Raw genomic sequence first — 15,867 nt, 5'->3', positions numbered from 1 at the left:
AAAACAGAGACAGGTTAAATTAATAGAGCTAGTGTGACAAGCATGAGCTACGGCTGAGAATTCATAATTAATAATAAGTCTCCATCTCTTTATTTGGGAGCTGGTTGACAATCCAAAGAAAATTCCAACTACAGGGTATTTCTATACCAATGACCAGAACTTCTTCGCTGTCTGTGAGTCCCAGGCTAAAGCGCTCTCAGAAGCTCTGGCCCAAGTCACCTGGTTTGATATCCTCACTAACTTCACTATCTTGTTCCTTCTCACTGCTTTTTTCATTTTCTCCATCCTGGATTTTATCACCTTCATCCGATTCATTTTCCACTTTGTTTTCAGCCTAAAAGTAGTAGAAAACAAGAACAGGGAATGAGTGAAGAAGTCCTTTAAGGAGTGAAAACATCGTAAACTGACAACAGGTTTCACGACTTTTGCCAAAAAAGACTAGATTCTGAAGGGCCTAGTAAGGAAGACCTAGAAAAGAAACCAACAAACTCTGAGACGCATCTTTATAACCAATTCAAAACCTGTGTGCTCATGGGATAATACATTTCCCAGCAGATAACATTATTTATTGAGTAAACAAAACATAAAAACTACACAAACATACAGTTGATTTCTGTGGTAGTTCCCTCTTCATATGTGGTATGTCCATGCATGTTTGCACACACATGCGGGGCCTACGGCTGACATTGGCAAATATCCCCAAGTCAGCCTGCTTGGGGATCCTATCTCTGCCTACTGAGGCTAAAATTGCAGGCAGGCCATCAGGTACTAGGCACTGATGTGGGTGACAAGTGTTTTAAATGGCTTAAAACACGCGACTGCCAGTGCCAGAGGAAAACCTGATGAAAGGATGTTGACTCAAGGAACCAGATGCCCTCTTCTGGCATCCTCAGGCACCAGGCATGCAAGTGGTACAGACATACATGTAAGCAAAACACACATATACACCAATTAAAAATAAACTAGATTAAGGTAGGATGCAGGGTTCAGCACTCAGGAGATGGGCACAGGTAGAGATCTGTGAGTCTGAGGATAACTGGACTACACAGTGAGTTTCAGTCAGCCAGAGGTTCACAGTGCGACTATATCCCAACAGAAACAACCCACAAGTTGGGTAGTGGGGGGTGGGAGACCGGGGATGGCACCCAGATCTCTGTGAGTTTGCGGCCAGTCTGGTTTACAAAGTGAGTTCTAAGATAGCCAGGGCTACACAGAGAAACCTTGTCTCAAAAAACAAAAACCCACCTACAAAAGAAAGCAACCCAAAATAAAAGAATTAAATGAAATAACAAATTAGAATTACTCTTTGATATCTGTAACACTGTTGTAATTTTAACCAACTGTATTAACTGTAGCCTTTCCTTACCTATCTATAATTTCATCCAACACATATAATCAAGACCTTAAATCCCACTCATGTACATTCACTCACACAGCGACTGAAGTCTATGATAATATACACACATCAAGGTCGCCCTTGAAGAGGCTGTACATTCAGTACCATCCCTATAAATAGGGACAGTCAGTGACATGGACACTTAGGTGACATTCACTGGCTTTGAATCCTGGCCCTCCATTTTAATCTTGGCAGATTTCACTCTTTAAAATCTACCCCAAAGGCCAGCTCCTCATAAATTCTTTACTAAGTATTCTTCTGTCGACAGTAAATTCTCCTAAAAAGTCATTTAGTATTCTGAAATTCTCTTCTAGTACAAGTATAACTTCCAGGTTCTACAATTCAATATTCACAATAAATACCTTTTGTATTCATACTCCCAACACTGCCTGAACAGGGTACCAAAAAGGGCAAGGAGTGGACAACACTCTAGCAAAGAATCAATGGATTCAGCATATATTAAGCTTAGCCAGAACTACAGCTTAAAGAACAAAACCCAGGGTGGTCCACTGAAGGTGACCTGACATTATCACAGAATCTGAAAAGACCCTGTACGGTTTTTCTGATGAGACATCTGAATAGCCTTTACCTTTTCAAGCTGCTGACCATCGGAATCTGTTTCCATCTTTTCTTCTTCAGAACCTTCTACAAGTGAAAGAATAAAAACAATACAGAAATAGGTAAAAGTCAGTATATTGTAGAGCATCTGTAATATGTATCTATGCATTGCAATTATTCAACCCTCCTGGTGACAAAAGATTTCAGGTATACATAGCAAATACTTGATGGGGAAGGAATAAGGGCGTGAGAGTAAGAAACACCATCAAAGTCAGGACAGTGGTAACTAAGGAGGGAAAGGCAGAGGAGACAGCAGGTTCAGTGCAGAAGGTCTGGAATGATGCTACTAATGTTTCTTCATCTAGGGTTGTTGATGGGAAAAGGTTTTACTTCAGGAAAAACACTATGCTCATGTGAATTTTCTGTACATAATAATAAAAGTTTTTAAAATATTTAAACATTTAATGAGTACATATTTCAATTGGGACCCACAGAAACACTGCTTAGTCCTGTATGTGCTGAAACCACAAGCACACCTAACTCTGGCCAGGGAGACCAGAAGTCTATCATAGCACACAAGGACGGAACCTGTCTCTGCCACAGAAGTACGAATAATGGCACGAGCATCTTCTACAGAGCCATGACAACTGAAGAACACCTGGTCAGAAGTGCAATAACAATGTACACTAGGCATGCTGTTAACAGAATCTATCCTTTATATAACATGATTTAAAAAAAAAAAAAAACAACAAGGATTTTTCTATTAGAATTAAGGAAGATCATGATCTGATGTCAATGTATGAGGAAAGAGTGGAAAGGGGAAAAAAGAAGACATAGAAAATGAATATCCTTTAAAACAAAAACAGGCAAACATTCTTAAAGGTAATAAGAGTATGTCACATTTTTTAATAAAAGGGTTTAAAACCTCTAAATATTGAAACTTTATATTATCCCATTGTAAATGCAAGTATTTATCATCAATAAGAGGATTTAAACACTTTAAACAGGCTTATTAACAACATTACAAAAGCAGTGCTCAAAGCTACTGATTAGGAAAACTATTGTCTAGTTTTTGAGCATGAATACACCAATGTCTTTGTTTCCTAAGTAATGAATGACAAGCATCTACTGATTGATATCGTCCCCAAAGCTCTAACCATAGTACCAGAAGCAGCACCAGATCATGCAAGACCAGGACTTGAATGGAGCAATATTATCAACATGTAACTGCTTTGGTCTAGCTAAGTTCAAGGAAAGAAAGAATACCTACGCTTCAATTCTTATACAGGGCTGCCTAAAAACTTAGAAAATGTGGTCCTAAGACAGTGGTAAACTATGCTCATATAAGTAGCATTTATTTGGACTTTGGAGAGCTTATATGGTATTTATTTATGCTTTTCTTTCTTTGATATAGCATCTCACTATATTGCTGTGACCAAACTATGAAGACCAGTTTAGCCAGAAGTCAGAGATCCTCCTCCGGTCTGCCTCCTGAATGCTGGGATTAAAGGTATGCTACACTGAGTACAGCAAGGGGATGTATGTATACATACATGTGTATATATTTTAGTGAAGGAGATATATTTAGGGTGACAAGAATTGGAGGGGGGGGGAATGAGCAAGATACATTGCATATATTTATGAAAATTTCAAGCTGAAAGAGTCATAATAGCAGAGTATTAAAGATGACACGGAAAAAATGACCATATGAGACACACACTGTGGGATAATGATCTTATACACGGAAAAGATCTGTCACTATTACTGGTTTAATAAAATGCCAATTGGTCGGTAGCCAGGCAGAAAGTATAGGCGGGGCAACCAGACTAGGAAGCAAGATGAGAACAGCTCACTGAGAGAAGGTATCAAGCCACATGTTTAAACACAAATAATAATTATTGGTTAATGTAAGTTGTAAGAGTTAGTTAATAATAAGCCTGAGCTAACAGACCAAACGCTTTATAATTAATATAAGCCTCTGTGTTTCACTGGGAAAGAATGGCTGCAGACTGGGTGGGACAGAAACCTCTACCTCTATTTACAGACACAAAGAGATGCTATAGCATCAATAAAACAAAAAGTATGAAGCTGACTATTAAAAATTTATCATTGTATCTTCAGAAAGATAAGCCATGAGATAATTGTTGGTATTGTAGAGGGCCAAGGTTCCATTCCCAGTAACGACATAGTGTCTCAAAACCATCCATTAACTCCAGGTAAAGGGGATTCAAGGCCCTCTTGTGACCTCTGAGGTCACCAGGTATGAAGGCAAAACACCTATACTCATAAAACAAAATAATCTAAGTAAAAAAGGACTTTAAAAAAGTGAAATATTCGAAAAACAAAAAAAAAAAAGTCAAATATGGTGTGTATACTTGTAATTCCAGCTCCAAAAAAATGAAATGAGTAACATGTGGAACGGTTAATAAAGAATTAGCACAGAAGACATAAATAGTAAATGAAAATCACAATGAAACAGAAGCCAAGATGAACTGGTTCATGAACTGACCAAGAAATGGGAAATATAGTGCACATAGGGTCAGAGATGGAGGTCAGACTACAGGAAGTGAATTCACACTTGCTGATAAACTGGACTCTAACACCATGTAGTGTTGAATAACAGGCTGCCAGTTCAAGAAAAAACTGACACACAGGCTCTGGGGAAAACTGCATTTTCTAAAACCATCAGGTCTGTTTACAGCCAAATATAAAAACAAGCAAGAATGCGTAAGGTTGAAGAATGTTTCACTGAAGAACAGATCTGATGGGGGAAAAAAAACTGCCAAACAGCAAAGTTAGTGATGTGGACTTGTGAAGATTTGTCAGCTAGGTTAGCCATATGCCTGGCTACACTGCAGTTATGAAAAGATATTACATCACTATGAAGCTTCTAAGAGTATGCAGAGATGCTTTAAGTAAAAAACAAAGGCAATAACTCAAACTGTACATCCAAAGGAAAAGGTAGCCACAATGGATTATAATCACACAGAATATATTTATAGAGGTGAATTAAAGCTATTTGGATCTTATAACCACATGTGAAATTCTGGACAACAAAACATTTAAAAAAAAAGTCATCTCAAATGTACAAATATTACATATTTTATAAAAACTAAAATGCAGCAAAATTATACTCAACATATGTTGTTTAACTGTTACCTATGTTAGTGATAGAAGTCATTTTAAAAGTATATAGACCTCCTTAAAATACAGGATTCCCACAGCAAGGAGTGGGAAGGTGAGAAGAAAAGGAAAGAAGAGAATTATCAGTAATGTTCTGATTCTTAGTTCAGATTTTAAAAATGTAGGTTTTGGCTCGGAGTGGTGGCCCATCCCTTTAGCTCCAGTATTCTGGAAGTAGAGTTCAAGGCCAGGCTGGTCCACATAATGAGACCATGTCACAAAACATGAAGACTTGTTAAATTGATAAGATTTGAGAAGAAGGTCAAACTGAAAATATAGATGGGTTTTTAAACGCACCCCAAACCTCACAGATAAATAGATATACATGCTTATCACCAAGAAATGAGATATATGATTTGATTTTGAAAAACTACCCACAATTATATATTCTATTTCCACATTCTAAAAGTATTACACATGTACATTCTTTGGTAAGGCAAGGCAAACCAACACCATTTGAAAATTGGCTGTGATAAAAGGCAATATAATTTAATATCTTCTTATATAATGATGGTGTGTAGTTATAGAGCCATTAAATACAGAAAAAAAAACTACTTATACTTTTGGGAAATGTCTCAAAATAGTTTAATTATATGTTATGTATTTCTCTCAAGATGCTATGAAAACACAATTTCTGTTTGGTATGAGTTCTGATATGAACTGTCAACTCTTCCCCACCATTTTTTTATTAATTTCTTTGTTTTATTTGGTTTTCTACATAGCCCTGGCTGTCCTGGAACTCAGTATGTAGACCAGGCTGGCCTCAAACTCAAGGGAGATCCACCTGCATCTGACTCCCAAGTGATGTGGAATGTCCTCCTGTATATGTGTTGCTTTTATTGAATAATGAATAAAGATATTTCAGCCGGACTAAAGGCAGGTGGGAAACCCAAACTGAGCTACAGAGAGAGGGTAGGCGGAGTCAAGGAGACGCCTATTCTTACCAGCAGGCTACAATCTTATGGTGACACACAGATGAAAAGAAATGGTTTTAAGATATAAGAATCAGCTAGTAAGACGCCCAAGTTATTGGCCAAAAAACGTTGTAATTAATATAGTTTTTGTGTGATTATTCGGCTCTAGGCAACCAAGAAACAAATGAGCAGTCTCCATTTACACCCAAGTGCTGCCATTACAGGAGGCACCACCATGTCTGGCTAACAAGTGCTCAATGCATGTACAAACATTTCATGTGCATGGGCATTTTGCCTGCATGTAAGCCTGTGCATCACCTACATGCAGTGCAGAGCTCGGGAGCAGAGAAGAAGGCATCTGATCCCCGGAACTGAATTCTAACAGCTGTGAGCTTCCATAGAGTGCTGGGAGCTAGTTAGTGCTCTTAACTGCTGAGCCCTAAACTGTCAACACCAGAGAAGATGCAGGCTCTCGTTTATCATTTTGATGGTGCCAATAGAACAAAGGCTGAAAATCCTTTGTCTCAGCTGATAGAACGACCCACATATGTAGAGTTAAGAGAATAATTCGAATGTGTTTTAATTTTTGAGCAAGAGTTATATTATGTAAACCAAGTTGGCCTGGAACTGAGCAATCTGCTTCTGTCTCCTCAGTGCTAGGATCAAAGGTATGTGCCCTCAAGTACCACTAGAATGAACTTTTAAAATTTAACTTAAACACGATGGCACATGGCATAAATTGGAGAGTGGTTGCCAAATTCATTCTAAAAATAATGTGGTTAGCAAAATCAGGATGAGAAGAGGGTTAAAATAAGTAATAGTATATCATTCTTCATTATTTCATCAGCTTTAATTATTTACTACCACTTGTGCACCTCATCCGTAAATTGCCTACAGTCATTTTATAAAGAAATTGAACCATGCTGCTTCTATTATAGTGACTGCCCCATGTCTAAAAGGTAGACCAAAAAGCCACGCAAATTAGCCCCATGTTTATCTTCAGAGACAACCTTTTCCCATATCACCGCTTCTTCTTGGGTACACGGTATTTGTTGTAGAACATTCCATGCTAATTCATTCTGCTTTAAAGGGTCACCTCCTCTACAAAGTGTTCCTTAACTGATGGACTCAATGTGCCTCGAGTCACATCTCAGTATCTTTGTGTGTTCCCCACCCTCAAACTGAATGTTCTTCAAGGTACTACTTATTTATTTCAATCATTAAAAAACGTGGTCCAGAAGCTCTTGGAGCCTCCAAAGAAAAAGCAGTTTCCATAAAACTAGTGTTATTTCTGTTTCCTCATTAACTCTTTTTCACGTATGTGGAGTTGTGGTTTTAGAAAAACATGCATGATGAGCAGCCACTTAAAGCAACATGTTCCTGTGACGGCTTTAGATTTGTCTCTAACTTTAAAAAGGTGTTACAGATGAAGTCATAGCTCACACATGCTAGTTCAGCCTTGGAGGCTCTGGTTTCTAAAACATGAAGTATCTTTGGTAACTGGTATCTTTCAAGACTATAAAGAACTGAGACCAAGAGGTTTGAAAACTGGCAGTGTAGTAAGTTCAGTTTGTCAGGAAGAAGAGGAAAGGCAGCATTGAATGACAGGAACTCTGTACATGGAGACGCTAGGTGTCGTTCTCCACATTAAATGTAAGTACTGCTCAACTAATACACAGTATACACCACATGAGCCTGTCACCAATTTATGTTCTTAACTGCATCTAAAATTGTGGACTACTCTTTTCATATCTGAATAAGAATGTTGTATTGTGGCTACCAGGTTTATTTCCCACTCTCTGAACAACGTCTTCTCCATTTCTGTGTCTTAGCACTTGTCTGAACCTGCTCTTGGACATTCTAGATGGTCCCAACATTCAGCTCAAACCACTACCTATGGGAAGCATTCCTCAGTCTTAAAATGACATCTACTCTTGCACTACTTCCTATGCATAGTACTCCTTGAATAATTATTTATGTGCTTTTGTTTTACCCAGAAATCCTCCAATGCTAGAATGATTTTTTTTGAACTATGTACAACAAGAAAGTCAGTCTCATTAGACAATTCTATATGTTCTCTTACTTGACACAAATACTTCATAGCAAGAGGTATGGGTATGTCAACAAAGTGCCTAATTTGACACAATATTCTCCATAACAGAAATTATACCCTCCTCGCTAAAAGTAAAATTATCAGGAAGTCACTTAAATCTTCACTAGTCCTTAATGGTTAAAAGCTCAATTATGAACTATTCATAAGATTTCAGTCTGTACTTCATGTAGACTAGACGGGCCTCTAACACAGGCACCTGCCTGTGCCTTGAGTGCTGGGAACTGAAGTTTCTAACACCATGACTGGTTTGGAAACAAGTTTTTAACCCTCTTACTGATCCAGCTGGGCCTTCTCCATATAACTCTGAGGACTGACTCAAGGCCTGCTCACTCACACAGGCTGTGTGATACAAAGACTCTTGATGATCATCCTGTTTGTAAAAACATCTCAACACGTCAAGATTCTGTAAAGAAAAACAGCTGCAGACACTAAAAACTTGTGACAAAAGAAATATAAGCAGAATTTACAATAAAATGTCTGACAGACCAGATCCTTATTGACTTACTGACCCCTGCTCATTCCATCCTCCTCGAGGAAGTTTATGTCCTTAAAAAATGGCTTGCACAAACACTGCCTGGGAATTTTTCTTAATTTTGTATAAGTCCCTTTTGGCTTATATCTACCCATACCTTATCTATTTCATTCGTTATCTAATCAGTAATGAGAAATTAAAAGGAAAAGCTCATGACTGAAAAAGGAAACGAATCAAGCCTACCAGCTAGTGAATGTGTATGTAACTACAGTGTGTTAGCACAACAGGGTACTGCTGGACTACCAAAGGAATGAAGGGGGCTAGAGATACCGGTCAAATGGTGAAGTACTTGGCTCACATGCACAAGCTCTGGATTAATGTCCCAGCACTATAAAAGTAGGTGTGACTACCTAGGACAGAGAGCGAGCAAGCTCCACCAGGAGCAGAAGACAGGAGCAAATCCAGCTACAGAAGCCAACCCAGTCCCGGGACACTCTGGATCAGGACTGAGCCAGCAAACACATCCCAGAGTCAGCAATCTCCACCGGAACAGGTACAGGGGAGTAACTGTTGAGTTATTGAGCCAGAGCCAGAGACTGCTGAGGGTCCGGATGTGAACCTGGGACCTTCAAGGGAGTAGACCTAAGGCCAGAACCTCGGTGGGTCTAGGCCTGAGTCTAGGATCTCTCAAGAACTAGGCCTGAGCCAGGACCTCTGCCAGTCTGGGCAGGAGTGAACCTGGCACCTCTGAGTGAATAAGCAAGAACCAGGTATCTCGGCATGGCCAGGCGTGAATCTGGGTCCTGAGTCGGAGGAGGCCTGAGCCAGGACACCTCTGTGGGTCCAGGCATTGCTCTGGGACCTCTGAGGGAGTAAGCAGGACTGGATCCAAATAAAAAGTCCTCTCGCCACATAATAAAACACTAAACATACAGAGTAAAGAAAGACTATTAAGAGCTGCAAAGGAAAAAGGCCAAGTAACATACAAAAGTAGACCTATCAGAATTACATCTGACTTCTAGTGGAGGCAATGAAAGCCAGAAGGTCGTGGTCAAGCGTTATACAGACATAAAGAGACCACGGATACCAGCCCAGACTACTATACCCTGCAAAACTGTCAATCACCATAGAAGGACAAAACAAGATATTCCATGACAAATCTAGATTTCACCAATACCTAGCCATAAACCCAGCCCTACACAAATTTCTAGAAAAAAAACTTCAACCCAAGGAAGTTGGCTACACCAACAAAAACACAGACAATTGATGGTCTCATAGCAGCAAATCCCAAAGAAGGGGAAAACACAGATTAACATCACCAACAATGGAAATTAAATTAACAGGAAACAGCAATCACTGGTCATCGATATCCCTTAATGTAAATGGACTCAACTCACCTATAAAAGGGCACAGGCTAACAGATTGGATATGAAAACAGAATCCATCCTTCTTCTACATACAAGAAACACATCTCAACCTCAGAGACAGACATCATCTCAGAGTAAAGACTTGGGAAAAAAATATACCAATCAAATGGACCTAAGAAACAAGGGGGTATAGCTATCCTAATATTCAACAAAATAGACTTCAAACTAAAATCAATCAAAAGAGACAAAAGAAGGTCATTTCATATTAGTCACAGGAAAAATCCATCAAGGGGAAATTTCAATACTGAACATCTATGCCCCAAAAACAAGGTCACCCTCATATGTCAAAGAAGCATTTCTAAAGTTTAAATCATATATTAAACCCCACACGCTAATAGTGGGAGACTTCAACACTCCCCTCTCATCAATGGACAGGTCAATCAGACAAAAAATGAACAGAGAAATAAGAAAATTAACAGATGTTATGACTCAAATGGACTTAACAGACATCTATAGAATATTCCATCCAAACAGAAAAGAATATACCTTCTTCTTAGCACCTCATGAAATCTTCTCAAAAACTGACCACATACTCAGTAACAAAACAAACCTCAACAAATACAAAGAAAGTTGGAATAACCCAATGTACTTTATCAGATCACCATGGTATAAAACTAGAAGTCAACAGCAATACTAATTCCAGAAAACACACAAACACATGGAAATTAAACAATGCTCACCTGAATCATCAATGGGTCAAGGAAGAAATTAAGGGAGTTTTTCCAGCTTGATACAGACAGACAATGGAATCCTGATTGTGACCTTACTAAGCTGTACTGAGAATAGTGACAAAATTCACATGCATAGGCAAATGAAAACAGTTAAGATGATTGTAAAGAAGGAGAGCTGACACTACTAACCTCAAAATTTAATTCAAAGTATTTGAAAAAAATAAATGATGGCCATGTGTGGTGGCGCACGCCTTTAATCCCAACACTCTGGAAGCAGAGGCAGGCAGATCTCTGACAATTCGAGGCCAACCCGGTCTACACAGTGCGTTCCAGAAAACCGAAATTGAAAACCAAACACCCCACACACATACACACAAAGAGACGGGGGGCACAGGAGGCAGTAAAAGATCCATCTTCATCAGAAGAATCATGAAGATATCCACTTCAAACCAATAGGGGGGCAAATACAAAACAAACACCAAAGAAAAGAAGGTTGAGAAATGGGAACTTCTATACGCCAGTAAGAACCTCATTTACACAGGCATAATGGAAATGTCTGACAGTTTTTTAGAGAGCTAAACACAGACTACCACAGAACCGAGAAATGCTGTGTTCACAAAATGGTTGTATAAAATGATTATCATTATTTGGAAGTAGTATAAAAGCAGTAAAAAAACAGAAGAAATGTACAGGGTAAATGTTTATGCGCTGAAGAAAAATAAACTAACACAGAACATGTACTCAGCAAAGCAAAGAATGATGTACGATCCTGGAGAACACTGTGCTAAACAAAAGAATCAGGACATAGGGAATTCCAGGACAGCCAGGTGTTAAAAAGAAGAGAGAAAGTCATAACTGTGATACTTGTTCAATTTCCAGGCTTGTATTCAGTTCTTGCTTTCTCTGTGCCCATCATGTCCCATGCCCCACAAGTATGTGAAAGGGGAGAAAAAAATCATACACTAAACTTAAGAGCCAAGTTTATACTAATCATTTTGTTCATTTAAGTGTAAGCAAATCCTCTTATTTTGCACACTGACAGGGAATATAAACATCTAGTAACCAAGTCCTGGGCACAGCAGTGACTCACCAAGCTTCTCTGGCTCATCAGGACCTGTGCCTGCAATACAGCTGCTTTCCAAGCCATAGGTGGGGTCCACCTTCCCAGAGGCTCTTGCGGCCTCTTGTACCTTTTTGACATGCGCTTCAACCAATTCCAGTGGTACTTCTTCTCGGACCCGAGAAAACTCCTCTGATTGAAGATAAAAAGAGAATAGCATTTTCATTTTGCATAGCTATGTGCTCCTACACATGATTCAGAGTGTCTGGCATAATAGCATTGGTTTTGTTGCAATAAACCCTCTGGGGCAGAAGGTAAAATGAATCAATCAAATATTTTATCCTAAACATCATAGTAACTTTTTAAATATATTTTTAAAAGATTTTTGATGATCTATTGGTAACAATTAAAACTGCAGTCCTAATTTTACCTTTGTGTTGGCTAGACTGGTAGTTGTAAAATCACCAAGGACCAAACCACTATAAAGACAAAAGTCCTATTAACATAAGACCATCTGGACAAAATTAATTTACTACAAAAATACAAAGGAAGTTTCATTCCTTAACTCTACTAATCGCCTAATGCCACAAAAACATTTTTCTTTATATATTCGAGAGAAGGGGGAAAGTGTGTGCATACGTGTGTAGGAGACAAGATCCACAGTAGTCTAAGATGAACCAAAAAGTCGTGATTCTTTTGCCTCTGCCAGGCAGAAGTTGGCATCTCGTAGGTGTCTGAAATCACATCTAGCTGCTTCCCCAATTCTAAAGAAATATTCTATTGGCCAGCAAGATAGCTCAGCAGGAAAAGGCACTTGGGGCTAGACCGAGGGTTTTAAGTTAATTCACAAGGCACACGTGGGGAGGAAAGAACCAAACTTCCCACTGCTAGTCCTCTGACCTTCAGACATATATCACGGTAGGTGACTGCATGAACACACACAAAATAGGTCTTTAAAAAAGTGAAAGAAAACTTAAACAAATGCTCTTAGCTTACAACCTATTAATACTTTAAAAGGTTATTTATAATTTTTAATGAAGCCCATTATCTTTAGGGTCTTTTTAGTGATTTACATAAATGAGTATAATAACAGATATATGCATATAGTAAAACATTTGTGAGTGTGAGTTTCTGTTTGCGTGTAAAATAGCTTACTAGCTCACTCCAGGTTTGCATCAGGCCGGATTTTCTCTATCACTTTTCCCTCCATCTTATTCTCTGAGATACTGTCTCACCATTCATCTCTGCCCCAGGGAAGATGCTACAAGCATATACTGGAATGTCCAGCTCTTACATGGGCTTTGGAAAGCCAAATTCAGGTCCTCATGCTTACATAGCAGGCACTTTAAACAAGTTTAAGCTCACGGCTAATAATATCAAATCTGAGGTCAGATGTTAGTGCTGGAGAAGTAGCTAACACAGACAGTACATACCCAAAGCTGCTTTTGCTGCAGCAGAGGCCACACGAGGGTCAACTACAGATGCTAAAAAAGCAACAGTACTCATCACTGGGTTCCCTGACTGGCTGAAAGGGACAGGCTGGTAAGCTAGCGGCCCAAGGGAAGCATCTGAATTTTCAAGGTATGGGTCCTCAATGGGAAGCCTCAAAAAGTGGAGGATGCATTCATCCTGAGTACGACTTCCAACATGTTCTGAGACTTTATTCCAATCATCCTTGTACATCTCCAGGGCCTAAATGAACACATAAACAAAAGACTGTTAATATCAAACAAAAACTGGGTAGCCATTTAGTTGTGATGGCACATGCTTTTGAACCTCAGTACTCAGTAAACTGAGACAAAAGTCTTGAATATTATCAGACTGGGTAAGAGCCTATCTCAAAATAATAACATAAATAATTATTTGTATACATTAAATAAAATATATGCTATTATAACACTATCCTTTAAAAGAATCAGCAATGTTTATATAAAGAATCCCAGAGAAACTACGGAGTAGCAGTAGAGGACTGACACTAAGTCTCAAACGACAGTTAAAGGAGCAACAGAAGACAAAAACAATACTCGTGTTTCTCTAGTAGTAATGAACAAATTTCAATTGGAAAAAAACAGTTGGAACAGCATGAAAATGAAATAAAAGGCAATAAATTATGTAAGATGAACATGATATAAAGAAAATCAAAGTAAGAGAAGTCAATGATTAACTAAATGAAGAGACACAGTTAATTCCTCAGCTACCATTCTATGCTCAAGCTAAATTATAAGTTATCAAAGACTACCAGCAAGGGTAAGCAGGGTGGCTTAGACAGAAGTAACTGTTCAGCAGCGCAGATGATGCGAGGAGGAACTGATTCCACAGTTGTCCTGCTTTCCACATAGACTCGGACAACATGTATAAACACGTACACAGAAACACAAAATAATAAAATTAAGATCTACAAGATGATATAATTTAATAGAAAATGAGACAACAGTAAGATTTTGAAAGTATAATAAATAGTCTAAGTCATAAAATTTATAACTTTTGGTAAAAATTCTGACAAACCTTCAATAATAACAGGTTAAATACAAAATATAGCAAGAAAATAAGAAATATAAATACAAGGACTGAAGCAACTTAGAAGACACTTTTAGGGGCTTGCTGAACATCCATGTGTCTAGGGCCATGACTTTCTACCCTGTTCATTTTCTGGTGGGGGCATCTGGGATAAAAGCAGGAGCGTTTGTGTGTCCTAGGTAGAGCTCCTTCTTACCTTTTTACAACACTAGAAAATACTTAAAACAAATTAAATTATCTCTCTTGCCTTCAATGACATCACATTTTATCTTTTAGCATAAGCCCAAACATGATCAAAACAACCCCATTCCCTCCTCCTCCAGCTGAAGGGTTAGTCAAATCCAAAGACACTATTTTAAGCCAGGAGGTGGTGGCATACACGTTTATATACAGCACTTGGGAGGCAGAAGCAGGTAGGTCTCTGTGAATTCAAGGCCTCCCTGGTCTACAGAGTGAGTTCCAGAACAGGCTCCAAAGCAACACAGAGAAACCCTATCTTAAAAAAAACAAAATAAATAAAAATGAAAAAAATAATAAGAAATAAAAGTGGCCAGGCATGGTGAAACATGGCTTTTATGTCAGTACTGAGGAAGTGGAGGCAGAAGCAGAGGCAGGTAAACGTCTGACTTTAAGGCCAGCTTGGTTTACACTATGAGTTCCACGACAACTAGGGCTACATAAAGTACTTGGTCGCAAAACAAATCCCCACACAATAATTGGGCAGTGTCAAAATATAGTCAGAAATATTTTTAGAAACGTATCCCAATGAAGCAACTAGATTTACCCATTACAGAGAAATCTAAATTTCATTTGGATACAACTCAATTCATAATTTCGCTGGTTTACTATTCTGAAGCTTTTTTTTTTTTTTTGGTTTTTCGAGACAGGGTTTCTCTGTGGTTTTGGAGCCTGTCCTGGAACTAGCTCTTGTAGACCAGGCTGGTCTCGAACTCACAGAGATCCGCCTACCTCTGCCTCCGAGTGCTGGGATTAAAGACATACGCCACACCGCCCGGCTTGAAGCTTATCTTGAGGTTGTGTATAGAAACAGGGTGTGAGCCGTCGTGCCCACTGTGTGCACGACCAGAGGTCAATGTCAGGTTACTGTCCACTATTGATCTCTACCTGATTTTTAGACACAGGGCACTCTCTAAGCTAGAGCTCACTAAACTGTCCAGAATGTCAGTCATTCGGCTCAGCTGGTTAAAACCTTTGCAGCCAAGCATGATCACCTGAGTTCAATCCTTGGCTCCTGTACTGGGGAAGAGAAATACTGCCTCCACGTAGTGTTGTGCCCTCCACAACATAAGTGAAACAACAAAGCCCTTAGCTACCTCCTTTTTCTATCCCAGTGCCAGGGTTATTCAAAAGTACCGCTGTTAGCCCAACTACTCAAAATTGTCTTGACTTATGGCTAAATCACAGAAATAAATTTTCTAGCAGATCTGAAGGCTAGAAAAACAAGACTCACACTGTGTACACCAAAGGCCAAGGTACAAATACGGAAGGACAGATTTATTTATTTATTATATATACAACATTTCTTCCATGTACAC

The 15,867-nt window shown here is 38.9% G+C and overlaps 1 protein-coding gene across 1 annotated transcript in view; it reads right to left on the bottom strand.

Annotated features, from left to right (window-relative positions):
- The window catches only part of Smarcc1 (SWI/SNF related, matrix associated, actin dependent regulator of chromatin subfamily c member 1), a 113,054-nt gene that overhangs the window by 39,011 nt on the left and 58,176 nt on the right, over positions 1–15,867 (bottom strand). The window contains exons 20-23 of the mRNA XM_057767246.1: positions 13,228–13,486; positions 11,825–11,986; positions 1,986–2,041; positions 220–334 (exon numbers count right to left, since the gene is read on the bottom strand). Coding sequence (XP_057623229.1) covers positions 220–334; positions 1,986–2,041; positions 11,825–11,986; positions 13,228–13,486 — 592 coding nt within the window. The remainder of the gene's footprint in view (positions 1–219; positions 335–1,985; positions 2,042–11,824; positions 11,987–13,227; positions 13,487–15,867) is intronic.

The sequence above is a fragment of the Chionomys nivalis genome, chromosome 4 (genome assembly GCF_950005125.1).
Source record: "Chionomys nivalis chromosome 4, mChiNiv1.1, whole genome shotgun sequence".
Lineage (NCBI taxonomy): Eukaryota > Metazoa > Chordata > Mammalia > Rodentia > Cricetidae > Chionomys > Chionomys nivalis.
This window is presented reverse-complemented; position numbering and strand designations above follow the sequence as displayed.